The sequence below is a fragment of the Cherax quadricarinatus genome, chromosome 19, assembly GCF_038502225.1.
Source record: "Cherax quadricarinatus isolate ZL_2023a chromosome 19, ASM3850222v1, whole genome shotgun sequence".
Taxonomy (NCBI): Eukaryota; Metazoa; Arthropoda; class Malacostraca; order Decapoda; family Parastacidae; genus Cherax; species Cherax quadricarinatus.
This window is the reverse complement of record NC_091310.1, coordinates 34,721,262-34,741,261: the sequence shown is the minus strand read 5'-3', so window position 1 is coordinate 34,741,261 and position 20,000 is coordinate 34,721,262. Positions and strand designations below refer to the sequence as shown.

The 20,000-nt window shown below is 39.2% G+C and overlaps 1 protein-coding gene across 6 annotated transcripts in view; it reads left to right on the top strand.

The window, feature by feature from the left end:
- Nucleotides 1–20,000, top strand: part of LOC128688261 (U8-agatoxin-Ao1a) — a 223,137-nt gene that overhangs the window by 193,466 nt on the left and 9,671 nt on the right. For 2 of the 6 annotated variants that reach the window (XM_053775980.2, XM_053775979.2), the window contains exon 3: nt 19,171–19,209. The exons of the other annotated variants lie outside the window; for them this stretch is intronic. In XM_053775980.2, the coding sequence (XP_053631955.1) occupies nt 19,171–19,209 (39 nt within the window). The remainder of the gene's footprint in view (nt 1–19,170; nt 19,210–20,000) is intronic. 6 annotated transcript variants of the gene reach the window in all.

Here is a 20,000-nt window from a genome sequence, read left to right as displayed (position 1 = left end):
CCAGTGACTATTGCCACTCTAGCAGAACTTTAGTGGCACTCTAGTGGCACCCTAGTTGCACTGTAAAGAAATTTTAATGGCACTTCAGTAGCATTCTTGTCATTTAGAGGCACTTAGACGAGTCTATAGTGGCACTCTAAAGGTACTAGTGGCACTGGTGGCATTCAAATGGCACTCGAGCAGCACTCTAGATGTACTAGTGGCATTCAAATGGCACTCTAGCATCACTCAAATGACTGTTGGTCAGGTTAAAGAGTGCCTAGAGGAGAGGATGGGATAGAGAAGGATGGAGTGGGATAGAGAAGGATAGGGGTAGGATAGAGAGGGATAGGGATGGGATAGATAGGGATAGGGGTGGGATAGAGAGGGATACGGATGAGATAGAGAGGGATAGGGTTTGGATAGATAGGGACAGGGGTGGGATATAGACGGATAAGGGTGGGATAGAGAGGAATAGGGGTGCGATAGAGAGGGGCTGGGTGGGGGGGCTTAGAAAGGGATAGGGGTAGTGGTGGGATATGGAGGGATAGGGGTGGGATAGAGAGGGATAGGGGTGGGATAGAGAGGGATAGGGGTGGGATAGAGAGGGATGGGGTTGAGTGTGAAGTGGAATGGCGGAAGGATAGAAATCCCTATCCATCTCTCTTTATAGACTAAGAATAGAATAGAGATTTCTATACGCCTGCCTTTACAGGCTAACAGAAGATTGCGTTCCTCTGTCCTTGAAGGCTTGCAACAGGATTGTCTCTCCTATCCTTGTACTCTAGTTCCGTGTACAATGTACTCTTAGATAATCCTAGGAGCTTCTGTATACTCCCATGTGTTCTTTCGTACGTCCATGTACTTGTCTGTATCCCGCGTAAGCCTGTGTACTCTTGTACTCTCAAATATCCCCGTGTACTCCTGTGTACTTTGACGTACTTTCCTTTTTTATGGTTCCACGTACTTCTATATACTTTTATGTTGTTTAACTTATTCTAAATGACTCATATGTACTATCTAGTACTCTTTAATATTCCTAGTACTCTCTAATACTGCTATGTACTCTCATGTGTAGCTATGCAATATCATGTACTTCCATGTACTCTCTAGTATTCCCACGTGGTTTTCGGCATTTCCAAGCACTTTCAAGTACTCACATGTACTCTCTAGGCCTCCCATACACTCACTAGTACTCCCATATACTCTCTAATACTTCCATGTACTCTCTAGTGCTATGTACCCGCAAGCACATTCAAGCAATCCCAAGCATTCCCGTGTACTCTCCTATAATCTAATGTACTCTAATGTACAGTCAGCTCTGTTAGAAAGCTTCTCTGTAAAGCGCGTACAGCGAGGGGCCTTTCCACCCACAGCTCAGTTTTAATACATTATTTTCAATTGCATTTACGAAAACTTTCACTGTATACACGAGCCGTACAAGAAAATTTACTGTACCCTCCATTTACTTCTATTTAATGCATGACATTCATGTACTCCAGTGTATACTCGTATAGACTCTAATACACCCCTCCCTCTGCTGTCCCATCACTGCAGGATGCACAACGGCCAGCACACACATGGGAACCCCTGGTTCCCATCGCTTCTAGTATCGGCGGCAGGAATGGGAATGGGTGGAATGGGAAATTCTAAGGCCATGTTAGAGGGATCTCCGGCGTGGAAATGGGAATGGAAGGAATGGTAAATGAGATGAAATGAAAATCGTGAATGCAAACTGCTCGTGCTAGTCTCTCTAGCCTGGGAATGGTAATGGTCTGGGAATGGGAATGGTCTGGGAGTGGGAATGGGAGGGACGGAATACATTTCTAAATTTGTAAACTGAAAGGGAGTTAAAGATGAGAGGATTTTCACTCTTGTCCTGTCGTTAAAATTAGAGAAGTTTGTTTAAATTTAGGGAAATGAGATGAGAGAGCGAGCAGAGAGAGAGTGAGAGAGAGGAGAGAGAGAGAGAGACAGAGAGAGAGAGAGAGAGAGAGAGAGAGAGAGAGAGAGAGAGAGAGAGAGAGAGAGAGAGAGAGAGAGAGAGAGAGAGAGAGAGAGAGAGAGAGAACTGTAGAAAAGAGGAATAGTAGGTGCAACAGGCAGATAGGAAGAACAGGATCTATCCGACAGACCTGAAGAACACAGAACAGCAACGTTCTATTCTCTCGAATTAAAGATAGTATGGTTAATTTTGGGTTGAAAACCCACTGCTCAAATAATAATAATTATAATAATGAACCTCAGTACATCTGGAGCAGGTAAATGTCGGACATTTAAGACCCTTTACGTCGGCGCAGGCCTAAGGAATTTAAATGTCTATCTCCCCCTACGAGAAAGACATTCAAACGCCAGTAACTTGTGGGAGCTGGAACGTCAGTGTCACTTGGCTACTTTTTGTTGGTGGTTTATAGGGGTAGTGACAGCTTGCGCCGTATCGAGCCCTCGCCTCACCCGGGCGGCGGACATTTTTAAAGGCTCGCTCTCACGGGACATTTAAATCGCGGCGTTTTCTGGGATGTTGCTGCTACTTCGCCATTTCCTTATTTTCCTTTTTCTCTTCCTCTTTTTTTCATCTTCCATCTTATTCTTCTTCCTTTTTCCTTTTTCTCCTCTTTATTCTTTACTTTTTCCTTTTTCTCCTTCTTCCTTATTCTCCTCCTTATTCTTTTCCTTTTTCCTTATTCTCCCCCTTATACGACTTCTTTCTTGCCTTATTGTCCTCCGCCTCGTTATTCTCCTGAGAAATAGCGTCTGTTTGTGTGTTTATGCATGTGTATGTGTATGTATGAGTATGTGTATTAGTGTATGTGTATATTTATATGTATCTTAGTGTATGTGTATATTTATGTGTATGTGATGGTCTGTTTATCAGTGTTTTTAATCAGATTTTCTAGCTTATCCCCCATTAATATTATTATCATAACTATGCGCTAAACTCACAAGCATCGTACAACACTGAAGGTTATCCTTCAGTTTTATCTTCATCTGCCTCGTGCTTTTATTTTCCTGTATCAACCTTTGTCTGTGTCCATCATTCCGCATCTCTCTCTGTCTCTCTGACCGTAACTTTTTACATATTTGTGTCTGCCCGAGTTGAAACCAGTAAATCAGATTGCACCGAGTCACATGGCTCTGGGAAAAAACATAACCGAGGCAGAGGAAACACCGAAATCATATAGCCATATCAGCTGAGAAATATTGTTGGCAAGAAATGGCAGATGCCTTTTCTAGAGATAATATATATATATATATATATATATATATATATATATATATATTATATATATATATATATATATAGTATATATATATATATATAAATATATATATATATATATATATATATATATATATATATATATATATATATATATATATATATATATATATATATATATATATATATATATATATATATATATATATATATATATATATATATATATATATATATATATATATTCTATGAGGTGAATCATAGAATTCATGAGGGGAAAAAGGTGAGTGCTGCACTTAGGAGTCTGTGGAGACAAAGAACTTTGTCCATGGAAGCAAAGAGGGGAATGTATGAGAGCATAGTTATACCAACGCTCTTATATGGGTGTGAAACATGGGTGACGAATGTTGCAACAAGGAGAAGACTGGAGTCAGAGGAGATGTAATGTCTGAGGGCAATGTGTGGTGAGAATATAATACAGACAATTCCTAGTTTGGAAATTAGGAAGAGGTGTGGATTACCAAAACTATTATCCAGAGGGCTGAGGATGGGTTATTGAGGAGCTTTGGACATGTAGAGAGGTTGGAACAAAATAGAATGACTTCGAGAGTGTATAAATCTGTAATAGAGGAAATGCGGGGTAGGGGTCAGCCTAGGAAAGGTTGGAGGGAGGGGGTAGAGGAGGTTTTGTGTGCGAGGGACTTGGACTTCCAGTAAGCATGCGTGAGCGTGATAGGAGAGAATGGAGACAAATGATTTTTAGGACATGACGTGCTGTTGGAGTGTGAGCAGGGTAACATTTATGAAAGGATTCAGAGAAACCGGCAGGCCGGACTTGAGTCGTGGAGATGAAGGAGGGGTGTTAATGTTGCAGTTTTATAACTGTAGTGTGAGTGCACCTCTGGCAAGACAGTGTTGGAGTGAATGATGAGAAAAGTTTTTCTTTTTCGGGCCACCCTACCTTGGTGGGAGACTGCCGATATGCTAATATAAATATATATATATATATATATATATACATATATATATATATATATATATATATATATATATATATATATATATATATATATATATATATATATATATGTATATATATATATATATATATATATATATGTATATATATATACATACGTTTTCGTTTAGCATATTTCAGTTTATTTCCCTGTGATTCTTAGAGAAAGATTCATTACTTTGACTTTAGATTCTTTAAACTTATGCGTAAAACTTTCTACACTTTTATTTGCACCTGAGTGTCACCCGAGTGGTCTGTCTGTCTTTAAAGCATTTCACAGTTGTATAGTGAAGATCTTATTTTTATTCACCATATTCAATAAAACAAGAAATGTAATAAGCGAATACCTTTACTGTAATAAGACATCTTGTACAAATATATGCTAACATTAGCATGGTAAACAGAGGTCAGAATAAAAGACATAACTCAAGTAACAGCTGATGAAATATCTTAATTTCAGTTATTCTAAATCCAAACACCAGACTAATTCTTTGAAAGATACAGAGCTCTTAATACTCTTACAAGAAGCAAGGTGTGCAACTCACAAGCACACGACCTCAAGTCTGAACACCGCATGTGTGTGTGTTGATACCTTTTAGTAAAAGACTAAGTTCACAGAATGCTGTATGTAAGCATCAACGAGGCAATATGAGTAAAAGTCAATCCTTGAAGAGGACGAGTCTACAAGGCTTGGAAAAAATATTAAGTCAACGAAACAGTGCAAATATTGAGAATGCAGTTACAAAACTCTTCTTGACACTGAGTCCTCACCAGCTAGTGCAGAAATCGGATCCAGTAAAGCCAAAAATAAATAAAAACCAGCACCAACCAAGAGAGTCAAAGTCAGCTTCAAGACACCTAAGTACACAGTCTGTAAGCACACAGGCTGTAAACATAGTCTACACTCACAGGACAAAATCATTTGAAGACTAGATATCAGACTGCTCCAGAGGAGCATCTGTGTTCCAGAAGCACAACGCTGCCTCAAGTTCACCCACGGCCTATTGCTGTCACCTCTCTAAGATTAAGTTCAGTAATGACATAATGCATGCTGTGTGTTTAAGAGAGTGTTAATAAGTTGAGAGTCACGATCCCTCCACACTGAGGCTGTTGCAAACTGGACATAATCCAGAGTACCTACGTCAACACATATTTCAGTGAATAGGCCACAAAGACTCATAAATGTCCTCAAAAAATGACATTGAGTGAAAAAGTGTTTGCATATAAGGCTACATTTATGGCAAAAGAGAGCAACCTTTCATGTCGTTTTCCTGGTCGACAGCAACGCCAACTGACCTCTGAGAGAGTGCAGGGGTGAAAGGGCGTAACTGACAGTGTGTTAAACATAAGTCATGCTTAGTACTCATATTGATAGTGTGAGGTAGTGTAAGGTAGTGTAAGTTAGTGTAAGTTAGTGTAAGGTAGTGTAAAGTAGTGTAAAGTAGTGTAAGGTTGTGCAAGGTAGTGTAAGGTAATGCCGAATACTTTTTTCCAGGTTCACTCAACGTTATACATCAGACCCATCCTTGTAAATTACAAAAAAGGCAGATATAGAGAAAATTATGTGAATTATTAAAACAGAGAATTTGGACATTATGTTACGTGTCAGACAATGAAATGTTTGCCCTCGGTACAATAACATTCCCTCTCTTAGACGTTAAAAATTTAACACTTAGCAAACGAACCCTAGTTAATGTACAGATGTACGTTACAGTCAGACACCAGGTCACAATTAAGACAATATCTTCAATCCACTCAAAAAGAAACCCAATTATCTTTCACCCCACAACACATGAGCAGAGGAGAGGAAAGAGGGTATACAAGTAGCTGCAAAAAACAAACAGAAGCAGAAAGACAAGAGTATGGTACCCGAGAGCAAAAGGAATACCATCAAAGAACAGTGAACTTCAAGAGTAGTAGGAGAACAATAAAGTCATAGCCACTACAATGATGAAAGTAACATGAGAAAATATCTGATGTGATACTACCAGCAGGTTGCTAAGTATAGAGAAAAACCAAGAAGAAATAAAAATTCAGGAGCTGCATTAATATATGAAATAGTGGCAATAATCTGCAATGTTTCACTAGTTGCTAAAGATCATGACTGGGGAAGGATGAGAGCAACACCGACATGATAGTAACTACAGAAGAAGCAGCAAAGTGTCATCATAGTGTGATACAAAAACTCATAACCCTGGGAGATTTCAGGAACAAGGACATAAACTGAGAGAACCGGGAACTAGAAGGGAGACTAGACCACTGGAGGGATAAACTAGTGGCAGTGTTGGTGGGGAAGCACAGCTGACACCCACCACGTCAGGGTGAAGAATAAAAAGTAACATTTAAAGTGTCAATGAGAGACAGTAAGCTTCCTTCCTGAGCAACATTGACCTAAACTTCGATTTCGTCAGTAGATATAAACCCGGAACAGAACACAGGAGAGAGAGAGAGAGAGAGAGAGAGAGAGAGAGAGAGAGAGAGAGAGAGAGAGAGAGAGAGAGAGAGAGAGAGAGAGAGAGAGAGAGAGAGAGAGAGAGAGAGAAACATAGCGAAGAAAAGAGAGATGATAGAGAGCAAGTTTATTTTGGGACAACGTATCGCTCTGTGTACAGCTTTATCAATTTAAAGCAGACGCTAGGATGCGTCAGTGCACTCACGACGTCACAGATATGACGTCGATTGACATTTAAAGGTCAAACCTGACTATTGTGGCTGAAGTAAACAGCTGAGTAAAAGATTTCGTTCTTTTCGATTTGTATTAAATATATATGTTGTACCGAATAGGTAAAACTTGCGATTATGGCTTAAATAACAACACTCTTCTTGCCGAATAAGGCAAGCGAAAATTTGTGTATGCAATAATTTCACAAAAATCATTCTAACCCTAACAAAAAAAAAATATATATTTGGTTGGATTAGGCTAAATTAAATTGTGCTTGTTACAATAAGGTTAGGCAAGTTTTCTAAGGTTCTTTTGGAACAAAATTATTAATTTTTACATTAACATAAATGATACAAATATCTTCAAACGTATAACAGAAAATTTTAGAAAGGACTTTATTTTAAATGAGTTGTTGCTAATTGACCAATTTTACCTATTCGGCACAACATAATATATATATATATATATATATATATATATATATATATATATATATATATATATATATATATATATATATATATATATATATATATATATAAATCTTTAATATCTCAGTCTCTTTTAAGAAAATGTTGGCATTCTGGAACAGGTGCGTAGCAGGAATTTTGTGAGGTCTTTGAGCTGCAGTCTTTGAAGTTCTCCACGAGAGAGATAGATAGATAGATAGATAGATAGATAGATAGATAGAGAGAGAGAGAGAGAGAGAGAGAGAGAGAGAGAGAGAGAGAGAGAGAGAGAGAGAGAGAGAGAGAGAGAGAGAGAGAGAGAGTACCTAGGAAGCCCATATAGCAATAAACTTTATGATCTATATTGAGGGTCTGACCTACAGTCTATCTGCCTCTACATCTGTCTAGAAATTCGAAGTTAGGAGAGAAGAGCAGAAGACTCTCTTCCCTACGTCGACTCATCGAGCAAGTTACTTGCTTCAGACAGTGGGTGAAGAAAATTATCAAGTCTTCTTGAAAAGTGTCCATTGTTGCTGTACAAGGAAGTCTTCAAGGTCTAGTATGGAATGCTACAATACATACTGTTACTAGTTCTACTACTAGTTGTTCTACTTGTACTAGCACTAGTGCTGTTATAACTACTACCACTTTTAGTACATCTAATAATACTTCTAACACTATTACAATATTACTATTACTAGCACTGCTACCGCTCTTTCGCTAGTGCTACTATTAGTTTAGCAGTGCTATTACTTCTACTACTACAACACATTCTTTCTGGCTAGTTCATTAGTCAACCTTAGGATTAAAGCGGTACCAGCCAATATCTCCACTGAATCTAGTTATTTATTACATTGCCTTAATTAAATGTTGTGCTTTGCAAAGAGCTTGTTTAACTAGATACACAAAAGGTAAATATTAGTTTACCGGTTATAAATTCAGGGGGCAAAGTTTGTTTCAGTGATCCAAATTAATTTTTAATTGCATTTTTTTTATTTGCCAACATTTGTGTTGCGCCTCTTGCTCCCGAGTTTCATGCGACGGTTTCTCTGTAATGTGGTGTGTGTGTGTGTTTGAAATGTGCTTGATTTTAAATAATTATTTTCTCTCAGTTTTTACACAGGAAGACACTAACAATATTCCAGTAATTATTTTTTACAGTGGGCTAGAAGAAGATAAATTATGTAACATCACAGTCACTAGTGAAATGGTTGTGAAGCAGATAGACAGACTGAAGCAAAATAAGTCGCCGGGCCCTGATGAGGTTTTTTCAAGGGTTCTTAAGGAATGCAAAATGGAACTCTGTGAACCATTAACTAATATTTTTAATTTATCTCTTCAAACAGGTTTAGTGTCTGATATGTGGAAGATGGCTAATGTAACTCCTATTTTTAAAACAGGGGACAAGTCGTTACCGTCAAATTACCGCCCAATAAGCCTGACCTCAATTGTAGGCAAATTACTAGAGTCAATTATAGCTGAGATTATAAGAAGCCATCTCGATAAGCATAGCTTGATTAATGATACTCAGCATGGATTCACAAGAGGCCGGTCTTGTCTAACTAATTTATTAACTTTCTTCAGTAAAGCTTTTGAGGCTGTTGACCACAATAAAGAATTTGATATTATTTACTTAGATTTTAGTAAGGCTTTTGATAGAGTTCCGCACCATAGACTGATAAAGAAAGTGGCAGCTCATGGCATTGGGGGAAAAGTGCTCTCGTGGATCGAGTCATGGCTCACTGACAGGAAGCAGAGAGTGTCCATAAATGGGGTTAAATCCGAGTGGGGATCTGTAACAAGTGGCGTTCCACAGGGATCAGTCTTGGGCCCGTTGTTGTTTATAATATATATCAATGATCTTGATGAGGGAATTACTAGTGATATGAGCAAATTCGCCGATGACACAAAGATAGGTAGGATAATTGATTCAAACGTAGATGTTATGGAACTTCAGGAGGATTTAAACAAACTCTATTCTTGGTCAGAAAAGTGGCAGATGCAGTTCAATGTAGATAAATGCAAGGTTCTGAAGCTTGGGAGTGTCCATAACCCTAGTACTTATAAGTTAAATGATGTAGAACTTAGCCATACAGATTGCGAAAAGGACTTGGGGGTTATGGTGAGCAGCAACCTTAAACCAAGACAGCAATGCCTAAGCGTACGTAATAAGGCAAATAGATTACTGGGATTTATATCAAGAAGTGTAAGCAACAGAAGTCCAGAGGTCATACTGCAGCTTTACACATCATTAGTAAGGCCTCACCTAGATTATGCAGCTCAGTTGTGGTCTCCGTATTACAAAATGGACATAAATTCGTTAGAAAACATTCAGCGTATGATGACTAAATTAATACATAGCATTAGAAATCTTCCTTATGAAGAAAGATTGAAGACTCTTAAGTTACATTCACTTGTTAGACGAAGAATGAGGGGAGACCTGATCGAAGTGTATAAGTGGAAGATAGGTATTAATAAAGGGGATATTAATAAGGTCTTGAGGATGTCTCTCCAAGAGAGAACCCGCAGTAATGGATTTAAATTAGATAAGTTTAGATTTAGAAAGGACATAGGAAAGTATTGGTTTGGAAATAGGGTAGTTGATGAGTGGAACAGTCTACCTAGTTGGGTTATTGAGGCTGGGACTTTGGGTAGTTTCAAATCTAGGTTGGATAAGTACATGAGTGGGAGGGGTTGGATTTGAGTGGGACTTTCACATCAGAGCTTATTTCTTGGGTGGCATTGAAAATTGGGTTGGGCAAATGTTTTGTTATTGGGATGAATTGTAAAGGACCTGCCTAGTATGGGCCAGCAGGCCTCCTGCAGTGTTCCTCCTTTCTTATGTTCTTATGTTCTTATGTTTGTGTGTGTGTCGGATTTGCTTAGTGTTTTGAAAGCATGAATAATGTCAATGATATCTTACCATAGTCTCCAGTCTCCCAAGAGTGAGCAGGTTAGATTAGCTAAGATTTTGTCAGGAAACAGAACAAGTGTTTCCTGACGCGGGTCTTAGTCACATGATGACTCGCAGCTGGAGCTTTTGGTTGCCTGAGTAGGTTAGGTGCTTAGAGTCGTTGTTCATATTGGTTTTCTTACTAAATTTACGAGCTGTGTTGTCCTGGCTTGTACTCTCTACAATTTACGAGCTGTGTTGCCCTGGCTTGCACTCTTTACAATTTACGAGCTGTGTTGCCCTGGCTTGTACTCTTTACAATTTGTTTCTGTCTTCTAATTTCGGGACCTAAACTTGACAATACATACAATGTTGAGGCCTGACAAGTGTTACAACCAGTCAAAATTATTTGTAAACTGGCACTCTGTTTACACCTCTGTTTGCAAGGTCTGTTCGAGGTTATTTACATTGTTGTTCGCAGGTCGAGGTTCTTTACATTGCTGTTCGCAGGTCGAGGCTGTTTGCACTGCTGTTCGCAGGTCGAGGTTGTTTACATTGTTTTTCATAGGTCAAGGTTTACACTGCTGTTCGCAAGTCGAGATTGTTTACACTGCTGTTCACAGGTCAGTGTTGTTTACATTGCTGTTCGCGGGTCAAGGTTGTTTAGTAGATGCTTCAGGTCACTGCTAACGATCGTTCCAAAATCCTGCTCCATCGTCCTTACGAAGGATCATCATTACTCTCTGTCGTTATGTCGTTACCCTCAGAGAAGGACAGTCTCATCTTACCCCTCTCTCTCCTCCAACGTTGTCTCCCGTTTCCCCTTCTCTTCCTATTTATCATGTCCCAGGAGGCACAAGCCCGCTTTGAGACAGTTATAATATCGTAAGTTACACAGTAAAATTCATTACAAACAATATATAACAAGTAGGAAATCTTAGCATATATAGACTGAACTCTTGCAAGTCATTCGAATCAGCAGGTTCAGCGCTGTAACCATTCAGCCACTAGTGTTCTAAATAGAATGATTCTGTTAGCACTGGGGAAGTGGGTCACAGTTGGTGCACCTGATGCAAACTTGTCACAGAAGTGTTGCTTGTAAAATCATCCTACGGTTCGATGCGGTTCGAACCCTCGTCCACCCTTCTGTGAATTTATGTCATACTCAATGTAATTAAATACTTGACAGGAATAAGTGGATTAGTGGGAGCCTGTTGCAGTACAGTAGAAGATATGATAGATGAAATAATAAACCATTAACACTCTCTAGTCTCATAGCAAGAGACGTGAATATTATTACTGAGTATCGGCTTCAAGTGTAAGTGTGTGCATGTATGAGAATGGGTACAATCCCACGACCTTCTACCCTTCTTGTCAGTGACCCGACACGAGCTCTCCATCTAGTGATGCACGAGACGAGAGCCATGCTGGGTAGATAATCAGTAGGCAGATACAGTTTCACGAAAAGGAATTTATATCTGACCACAGTTCCATGTCTTCTGGCTCTCTCCACACTGCTGTTCCAGCGACCATCTCCACGACGAAAAACAGAGAGAAAGACTCCCACTAACACTCAGAATCATCTCCACGATGAGAAACATAGAGAGACTTCCGCGAACACTAAGTACTGTCTCCATGACGAGAAACATACACGAACACTTTTACGAACACTCATAAGGGCAACAAGGATGAATCCCTGTGACACCAGCAAGCTTCTCACCTCTGACAATTGATGACCAACCAATCATAACCATGTATGGTCGAAGGGCGAACCAATTAGAATCCAGGAATACCTGGCGGGGCAAGCTGGTAACACACACACACACAAACATACACACACACACACACACACACACACACACACACACACACACACACACACACACACACACACACACACACACACACACAAACACACACACACATACACACACACACACACACACACACACACACACACACACACACACACACACACACACACAAAACAGCCAAACAAGAGTTGAAAATGATTTGGTGATACTGATAAACTGTGGATAGGGACACTTAAATACAGTTCATCATTTGGACTGATGAAGCCAGTCGTGGCTTCATCAGTCGTGGCTTCATCAGTCGTGGCTTCATCAGTCGTGGCTTCATTGATGCATTTACATAAACATTAATATATACAAGGAAAGATTCTTTAATTAAACCCACCGTGGGAAGAAAATATCAAGTACTTATATTTTACCTGGGGTCTCCTGGATTAACAAAAACACTTACGTTAAACATTCATGTTTACTATTGAGGCGCATCTGGCAAACGATGAGTCAAATTTCCTCAGATTCATCTCTCTCTCTCTGTCTCTGTCTCTCTGTCTCTGTCTCTCTCTCTCTGTCTGTCTGTCTCTCTCTCTCTCTCTCTCTCTCTCTCTCTCTCTCTCTCTCTCTCTCTCTCTCTCTCTCTCTCTCTCTCTCTCTCTCTCTCTCTCTCTCACTCTCACGCTCACACACACACAGTAAGGGTCAGTGACCGCTGCTGACGTCGTGTTTACAACAACGGGAAAATGTTCAGGCAACTCACACGACTTCTGACTGAACATTTGTGTACAGTTGCACAAGTTTGAGTATGTGAATAATCCAGCCTTGTAGAACATAACTGAAATTCTCACTTGATTGAAGATCACATACTTGACGTGTCCTTTCTACACGATGGATGTCTCACAAGCAGTGAAGGATATATAAATATAGTATATATATATATATATATATATATATATATATATATATATATATATATATATATATATATATATATATATATATATATATATATATACATATATATATATATATATATATATATATATATATATATATATATATATATATATATATATATATATATATATATATATATATATATATATATATATATATATATATGTCTTGCCGAATAAGGCAAGCGAAAATTTATGTATGCAATAATTTCGCAAAAATCATTTTGAACTTAACGAAAAAAAAAATATATTTCATTGTGTTTGTTCATTAATAAATTATTGTAAACTTATATAAAATATATTAAGTTGTTGTAATAAAGTTAGGTAAGTTTTCTAAGGTTCTTTTGGTACAAAAATCTTTAATTTTTATATGAACATAAATGAAAAAATATATCTTTAGATGAATAAGAGGAAATTTTAGAAAGAACATAATTTTAAATGACTTCTTGCTAACTGACCACTTTTACATATTCTGCACGACATATGTATATATATATATATATATATATATATGTGTGTGTGTGTGTGTGTGTGTGTGTGTGTGTGTGTGTGTGTGTGTGTGTGTGTGTGTGTGTGTGTGTGTGTGTGTGTGTGTGTGTGTGTGTGTAATTCACAACATGCGTAAGTGCAAATATTTAAGAATACCACAGTGAAAATAGGAAAACACGTGAAGATGTTTCAGAGAGAATATCTAAGCTCACCAGACTTGCTGGGGAAGTGCCTGAGGACTATTTTTGTGCATAGTTCTGTCTTACGAAGAAAAAACAAAGGAATCAAACTAATTGCTGTTGGCAACTCTCCGACTTCTCGTTGGCAGGGTCGCTGCAGTTACAATGCTATAGTCAATCCAGGCTGAAATGGATATAAAATGGATACAAACTTATGCGTGGCCGCAACATCCAACATGGAGATTACCCATCTGACAACTGTGAGTGTAAGTCACTCTGGAGACTTCCTTTTAACAGCTCCTACTTCAGGAATGGGCACACTCCACGACACGCAGACACTCTGTACTGCAGTGTTTATTTCATTTGTTAGCTCTATTTACACAGAGTACCTGCGTATTTGCGGCAAGGAGGCGGCCGACTAATATGATCTGCAGCGTTTAAACTGTACCAGTTTCAAGGGTCGGCAAGCATGACGCAGCGGGGCCAACAGCATCACCAAGAGGAACATGGCTAGGGCTAAGATACCGTGAGAAAGAGAACGTTGATCTGTGGAATCGTGCCATCCCGGTAATCATTCTAAACGTTATGATGGAATCAAAACGATATCCCCGGGTAAAGTGGTAGAAACTGGTGTGTGATTATACCCGCGTACCTTACTCTGGCTGACACCTATAATCGCTGGAGTGAGGGGCAGCTGGAAGGTGCTGATGCTTACGGGGGGAAAACGTAAGTTCAAGAAAGGTTGGGATCAGCAGAGCACTTTGTCCCAGAATGAGCGGAGACTCTTGGACTTGGGTTCAACATGCAGCATCCCTTCGTAGTGACCTAGATTTAAACTTCTCAAGGGATGCCACCTATTCTTCTCTCCCTCCCTCTCTCGCTCACTCTGGGATTAGAGTATTCTTCAGGTCACTGTATAGGTGAATTGCAGCCTTAATGACCCAAGTGCAGTCGATAAGCTGTAAACTTAACAAACTAACAAACTTTTCCTCATTCAATGAACCAACTGGCTGAGGTTCACTGAGAGGAGCTTCAGTGCGATCCAGGCCCTGCTGACCCCATCACTTTCCTTCCCAGCTCCAGCTCGCTCTCAATGAGATTTACAAGACGCGTCTCAGCCCCGCTGTCCAGAAACTCCAAGCGCAACACAACATATATATATATATATATATATATATATATATATATATATATATATATATATATATATATATGTATATATATATATATATATATATATATATATATATATATATATATATATATATATATATATATATATATATATATATATATATATATATATATATATATATATATATATATATATATATATATATATGCAAAACAACCACTGTGAAAGAGTAGTGAAATTCCAGGTGCTTTCGTGACTACTCACATTGTCAAGGAACTTGACAATATGAGTAGTCACGAAAGCGCTTGGAATTTCACTACTCTTTCACAGTGGTTGTTTTGCATATTTTAAAATCACCTGTTTACTGTGATCTTATTGCATATATATATATATATATATATATATATATATATATATATATATATATTTTTTTTTTTTTATTTTTCAACAAGTCGGTCGTCTCCCACCGAGGCAGGGTGACCCAAAAAAAGAAAGAAAATCCCCAAAAAGAAAATACTTTCATCATCATTCAACACTTTCACCACACTCACACATTATCACTGCTTTTGCAGAGGTGCTCAGAATATAACAGTTTAGAAGCATATACGTATAGAGATACACAACATATCCCTCCAAACTGCCAATATCCCAAACCCCTCCTTTAAAGTGCAGGCATTGTACTTCCCATTTCCAGGACTCAAGTCCGACTATATGAAAATAACCGGTTTCCCTGAATCCCTTCACTAAATATTACCCTGCTCACACTCCAACAGATCGTCAGGTCCCAAGTATCATTCGTCTCCATTCACTCCTATCTAACACGCTCATGCACGCTTGCTGGAAGTCCAAGCCCCTCACCCACAAAACCTCCTTTACCCCCTCTTTCCAACCCTTTCGAGGACGACCCCTACCCCTCTTTCCTTCCCCTATAGATTTATATGCTTTCCATGTCATTCTACTTTGATCCATTCTCTCTAAATGACCAAACCACCTCAACAACCCCTCTTCTGCCCTCTGACTAATGCTTTTATTAACTCCACACCTTCTCCTAATTTCCACACTCCGAATTTTCTGCATAATATTTACACCACACATTGCCCTTAGACAGGGACATCTCCACTGCCTCCAACCGTCTCCTCGCTGCTGCATTTACCACCCAAGCTTCACATCCATATAAGAGTGTTGGTACTACTATACTTTCATACATTCCCTTCTTTGCCTCCATAGATAACGTTTTTTGACTCCACATATACCTCAACGCACCACTCACCTTTTTTCCCTCATCAATTCTATGATTAACCTCATCCTTCATAAATCCATCCGCCGACACGTCAACTCCCAAGTATCTGAAAACATTCACTTCTTCCATACTCCTCCTCCCCAATTTGATATCCAATTTTTTTTTATCTAAATCATTTGATACCCTCATCACCTTACTCTTTTCTATGTTCACTTTCAACTTTCTACCTTTACACACATTCTCAAACTATATATATATATATATATATATATATATATATATATATATATATATATATATATATATATATATATATATATATATATATATATATATATATATATATATATATATATATATATATATATATTTATATATATATATGCAAAACAACCACTGTGAAAGAATAGAGAAATTCCAAGCGCTTTCGTGACTACTCACATCATCAAGGAACTATGAAAGTAAAGCATCCAAGGAAGGTATATAATGGGTCTGGATGCTTTACTTTCATAGTTCCTTGATAATGTGAGTAGTCACGAAAGCGCTTGGAATTTCTCTATTCTTTCACAGTGGTTGTTTTGCATATTCTGAAATCACCTGTTTACTGTGATCTTATTGCATACATGTTTATATATGTATATATACAGTGGTAGTGATGATGATAAGAATGATGAAAATAGGAATGATGATGGTAGAAGTGACGAATTAGTCACTCACACATTCTCCTTCTTCTTCCTCATGGCACTTATTTCCCATTACTAAAAATTTTAATTATATTCAACTTATCACCCATTTCCCCATTTCTATTGTCAATTACCTAGTTTCTCCCTCCTCTCCCCCCTCAATCCTGTGTTCGCTTCCCCTTCCATTCAGCTAATCCAATTTTTATGTCTTTTGACCTATTTTCGTTCGTTTTCCACATATTTTCTCATGTTTTTGTTTGCTTAATCCCAGTTTTCGATGCCGGAGTTGCCAGTAGCGGCAACCTTACCGGGAGCACCGGAAGGGTGGAACCAATTGGATCAAAGTGGTCGGGGAATAGTTTCAGCGTGGATAGTTCACTGTGCTGCTTCCGCCTGTGTGTGGAGGGAATATGAGAGAGAGAGAGAGAGAGAGAGAGAGAGAGAGAGAGAGAGAGAGAGAGAGAGAGAGAGAGAGAAAGAGAGAAAGAGAACCAGACTGAGAAAAACTCTAGTTTTTTATAAAGAGTTGAATTTACAGGCACAGGCTAATATCTGTTGTTCTCCCTCAGATCTTTTGTCCTTGTCTCATTTAGAGGCCATGAACTCTTACCTTTCCTCAGTTCATTTGCAGTTAAGAGCTGTTATCTTATCTCAGCTTATTTGAAGGTCAACAGCTGTTATCCTACCTCGGCTCATTTGAAAGCCAGACCTATCCAAGGTATACTAGCACTCTCTTGGCTGTCACCCGGAACAGTCGCCTAACTCCCAAGTGCCTACTAACTGTCTAACTATCTTGTTAAACTTGAGGGCGCAGCGGGTATGAGGGAACGTGCCTAACTTTTCCACTCGTGCCAGGATCGAACCCTGGGCCCCTGTGAGCTAAGCGCGCCACCACTAACGCCACGGGTCAAAGTCGATTTCTGGTGTTTTGATGAAATTGCATCAAAAGTAGCAGGTGTTCTGAAGTTGGTAGCGGGTATTCAGAGGTTTGCAGCAGGTGTTTTGAAGTTGGTGGCGGGAATTCAGAGGCTGGTAGCAGGTGTACAGATGTTGATAGCAAGTGTACAGATGCTCTTAACAAGTGTACAGATGCTGATAGCAAGCGTACAGAGGTTGGTGGGTGTTCAGAGACTGGTAGCAAGTGTACAGATGTTGATGGAAAGTGTACAGATGCTGTTAACAAGTGTAAAGATGCTCTTAGCAAATGTACAGATGCTATTAGCAAGTGCACGAATGCTGTTAGCAAGTTTACAGATGGTGTTAGCAAGTGTACAGGGGCTAAGCAGAAGAAAGAAAGCCTGAAAATTCTTTGTAATCCATAAACTTGCTGTTCTCAGGTTCGTACACTTGTACACGCTAGGCTGTTCTGAGCTCTTACCGAAATTGTTTCAACGATTGTAAATTAAAGTGAATTTACTAACTCTGACATCCTTTCCCTCTGTTTCTCTCTTTCTGTCTGTTTTTCTCTATCACTTGTTTCTGTCTGTCTCCGTCTCCTCAGAAAATGGGATGAGGAGACGAAACTCAAAGTTTTATTGGCTACCCACTAACATGCAGTACACGTTGGCTACCCACTAACATGCGGAACACGAGGGCTACCCACTAACATGCGGAACACGAGGGCTACCCACTAACATGCGGAACACGAGGGCTACCCACTAACATGCAGTACACGAGGGCTAACCACTAACATGCAGAACACGAGGGCTACCCACTAATATGCAGAACACGAGGGCTACCCACTAACATGCAGAACACGAGGGCTACCCACTAGCATGCAGAACACGAGGGCTACCCACTAACATACAGTACACGAGGGCTACCCCCTGGTCTATAAGGGGTCAATCGAGAAGCTTTTGCGTCCTTTATACCTTTCTTGTCAACAAAATACATATAAGCCATACTCAACATTGATCAATGGTATCCCTCGACATAACCACCAAGCCTACTGAGACATGTTCACGTATACACCATACAATTCCGTCGGCTGATTACGTAGCCACTGACGACCTGTATAGTCATCACGTTATCATCGTCTGTATGGGAACGCTGTTCTCTTGTAAATTTTCCCCTTGAATACAGTGTAAAAAAAATTTTTCAATAAACCTATTTTAGAAATCTCACCTGACTTACTGTAATTTTTTTATGCTAATTTTCCCGGTGGTTGCGAGAGTAGCAGACGGAGGATCGAAGCTTCACGAGCCCTTGACTAAATATTTAGCACCTGCCTTTAGTGCTTCAAGTAACAGATAATAATAATTATGGTTAAAAATCATTAATGTTGATCAGTAAACGTTAATTCACTTACACGATAAGAACAAATAAGAACAAGAACTGTGTATATAAGATTTTCTGTGTTTCATTTCTGTGCTTCATTCAGCTTTTTGTTTTAGTAAATAATTATGAAAAACCTTTTTCACGAATCTTTTTTGTTAATTCCTTTTCTTTTTCCCGATGCCCAACAGACGCGACGATATGGCAGGCCTCGCCCCTATTAAGAGATGGTAAGGGCATGTGGCCTGGGCACACACATAGCTGTGTTTGCTGTCAGTGTAAGGGCATGTGGCCTGGGCACACACATAGCTGTGTTTGCTGTCAGTGTAAGGGCATGTGGCCTGGGCACACACATAGCTGTGTTTGCTGTCAGTGTAAGGGCATGTGGCCTGGGCACACACATAGCTGTGTTTGGTGTCAGTGCTTCAGTAAACCTGTTTTACACTTGTCTAGTTATAGCTTTGTAAATATTTAGAATGACTGTAAGGGATCTCTTCATTCTCTCTAAGTCAACATCACTATGAGGCGTCACTGGAGCCATGTAAACAGACACAAAACTTGGGTCCAAGTGACATAAGGAAGACAACAGTGAAGAAAAAGATACACGTCATAAGATTTGCTTTTGCTGGGCAGATAATAGCTTGTTCAGCTTATCGAGCTACGTTATTTATATCATTATCTGTTTCCCCTTGACTTTTATAACAGTATTTCCAACGTTCAGCATCAATCACTACACATTTTCCCAGACTATTCTATAATGGCTATTCATCCCCCGTCTCTTCTGAAGACGAAGACTTGAAAAATCCTCAGCCCGGGGACAATATAAAAGGCTCTGCCAGTGGCCATTGAGGAGAGACACCCGCGATGTGCTCTTGCCTTTTCAAAATTGCTCCTAGTCACAATTTTGAACAAATAGCCCTATTGTCCTGACATAAAGGATGTTTACATCAATCATCTATTGAGTGCTTTTGATGCTGCGATTCCTTTTATGAACGATGGGGGGTATGTAGGTCTCTCTTTC